A 2,984-nucleotide genomic window follows, 5' to 3' on the forward strand; every position below is an offset into this window, starting at 1 on the left:
GGGGGGGCCGGGGCCGGGAGAGGGGGGAGGGGGGTAGTGGCGGTTACCTGTGAAGTTGAGCTCCACCCACCGGGCCTCGCAGCACTCCTGGAACCTGCAGTACAACGTGGGGAAGGTGCTAAGGAGGCCGGTCAGGGCGGTGGCCACCCCGACAGCAATACCCATACTGATGGGCTCCACAGCCGCCACGAAAGGCCCAGACAGCAGCAAAAGGACAAACACGGCCCGAGACACCAGCTTCATCCTTCCCTCCAACCCGGCCACTGGCCGCCAACCGCTGCCGGATACCCACCAACCTCACATCCGCCCCGCTGGCCAATCAGCCTCCCGCCCCGCTCAAGCGACGGGTGCCATCTTTGTGCGGGGCGAGGGTTTGCAACCCTCCCAATCGTATCCAAATCACTCACATTCCTCCACTATCATAATAAAACCTTTATTAAAACAAAATCCTGATCAGAAAATGGGGACAGGTGATTGGCAGCATAATTCCATAGGAACTTTCAAAAGGGATTCAAAAATCTTTCAAAAGGGCAGAGATTTAAATTGATAGATTAAATTTAAGCCCTCATTTTCTGAAGATGGGTCTAGGCCTGAAACGTCAGCTTTCCTGCTCCTGTGATGCTGCTTGGCCTGCTGTGTTCATCCAGCTCCACACCTTGTTATCTCAGATTTAAATTGATTTGCAAAAGAGGCAAGTTTTAATGGTCTGAGACAAGAACTTTCAAAAGTTGATTGGAACAGACTGTTCACAGGTAAAGGAACAACTGACGAGTGGGAGGCTTTCAAATGTGTTAACAACAGTTCAGAGGCATTACGTTCCTCTTAGAGTGAAAGGTAAGGAATTGAATTGAATCATTTATTGTCACATGATTCAATGTAAAAATACAGCAAAAGGTGTGTACCTTCATCATACATACATGGCGCGATTCGCATTAACTTAGAATAAGATAAGAAAAAAAAACTTAAGAGAGTTCAACTTTTCTTTCCACTGCCGCAATCCCACTCAGGGCTTTCCAGCCCTTGCCATGCTTCCGCCAGAGTCCTGGGTTGGTAAGATCAGGGAACTGCGGATGAATAATCCCGGGTTGGTAAAATCAGGAAACTATGGATGAATAAAGATATTGGGCTTCTAATCAAGAATAAAAAACGAATTATATATTAGATTTAGACAACTGGGATCAAATTAATCTCTTGAAAAGTATAAAGAGTGTAGGGAAATTCTAAAGAGGGAGATCAGGAAGGCAAAGGTGGGTTATGAGATAGCCTTGGCAGATAAAGTTAAGAATAATCCAGAGATTCTACCAGTACATTAAGAACAAAGGAGCAACTAGAGAGACAGGGCCCGTTAAAGATCAATGAGGTCATCTTTGTGTTGAACCACAGGGGATGGGAGAGATCATAAATGAATATTTCGCATCTGTTTTTAATGTGGAGAAAGAAGGAAATGGAGGCTAGGGAGCGCGGGAAAATAACTCTTAATGTTTTGAAAACAGTTCACATTGCATAAGAGGAAGTGCTGGAAGTCTTAGAAAGCATAAAGGTAGATAAATTTCCAGGACCTGATCAAGTGTATCCCAGGAGGTTGTGGGAAGTTAGGGAGGAAGTTGCGGGGCACCTAGCAGAAATATTTATGTCATTTAAACCACAGATGAGGTGCTGGAGGGTGGCTAATGTTGTGCCTTTATTTAAGAAAGACTATAACGAGAAGCCTGGAACTGTCGACCCGTGAGTCTGACATCGGTGATGGGTAAGTTTTTAAGAGGTGATACTGAAAGATAGGATTTACACGCATTTAAAGTGGCAAGGAATAATTAGGGATAGTCAACATGGTTTTGTGCGAGGGAAATCGTGCCTCACAAACTTGAGTTTTTTGAGCAAGTAACTAAAATGATTGATGAGGGCAGAACAGTAGATGTTGGTTACTTGGACTTTAGTAAAGCCTTTGATAAAGTTTCGCATGGTAGTCTAATTAGTAAAGTTAGATCACCTGGGATTCAGTGTGAGCTAGCAAATTGGATGCAAAAATTGGCTTTACGGTAGGAAACAGAGGGTGGTTGTGAAGAGTTATTTTTGCGGACTGGATGCCTGTGGACCAGCAGTGTTCCACAGGGATTGGTACTAGGTCCACTTTGGTTTATCATTTACAAACATGTTTTGGATGAGAATATAGGAGGCACGGTTTGTAAGTGTGTGGATGACACCAAAATTGGTGGTGTAGTGGACAGTGAAGAAGGTTATCTAAGATTACAAAGAGATCTTGATCAATTGGATCAATGGGCTGAGCAGTGGCAATTAGAGTTTAATTTGAATAAATACAAGACATTGTGTTTTGGTAAAACAAACAAGGACAGGACTTATGCAATTAATCATAGGGCCCTGGGTAGTGTTGTAAAACAGAGATCTGAGGGATCAGGTACATAATTCTTTGAAATTTGTATCACAGGTAGACAGGCTGATTAAGTAGGCATTTAGCATGCTTTCCTTCATTGCTCAGACCTTTGAGTATATGAAGGGACATCATGTTGAGGAGGCTTCTTTTGGAGTACTGTGTGCAGTTCTGGTCATCCGGTTATAGGAAGGATACTATTAAACTGGAGAGGGTTCAGAGAAGATTTGCCAGGATGTTGCTGGGAATAGAGGGTTTGAGTTTTAAAAAAAAAGTAGACTGGGACCTTTTCCACTGGAATGTGGGCAGTTGAGGGATGACCTTACAGATGTTTGTAAGAGGGGCAGAGATAAGGTGAAAAGCAAAGGTCTTTTCCCTAAGGTGGGGGTGTTCAAAACTAGGGGGCACATTTTTAAGGTGAGAGGAAAAAGATTTAAAAAGGAGATGAGGGGCAATTTTCTTTTACACAGATTGGTTAGTGTGTGGAATGAACTGCCAGATTAAGTGGTAGATGCAGGCACAGTTACAACATTTATAAGACATTTGGATAAATACACGAATAGGAAGCTTTGGAGGGATATGGTCTGAATGAAGGCAG

General features: G+C 43.4%; 1 protein-coding gene across 1 annotated transcript in view; it reads right to left on the reverse strand.

Annotated features, from left to right (window-relative positions):
* Positions 1 to 303, reverse strand: part of LOC109936442 (torsin-1A-like) — a 15,911-nt gene extending 15,608 nt beyond the window's left edge. Inside the window, exon 1 of the mRNA XM_020535062.2 lies at positions 48 to 303. Coding sequence (XP_020390651.1) covers positions 48 to 243 — 196 coding nt within the window. The 5' untranslated portion in view covers positions 244 to 303. The remainder of the gene's footprint in view (positions 1 to 47) is intronic.
* Positions 304 to 2,984: the final 2,681 nt, after the last annotated feature.

This window comes from Rhincodon typus, chromosome 28, assembly GCF_021869965.1.
Source record: "Rhincodon typus isolate 14 chromosome 28, sRhiTyp1.1, whole genome shotgun sequence".
Lineage (NCBI taxonomy): Eukaryota > Metazoa > Chordata > Chondrichthyes > Orectolobiformes > Rhincodontidae > Rhincodon > Rhincodon typus.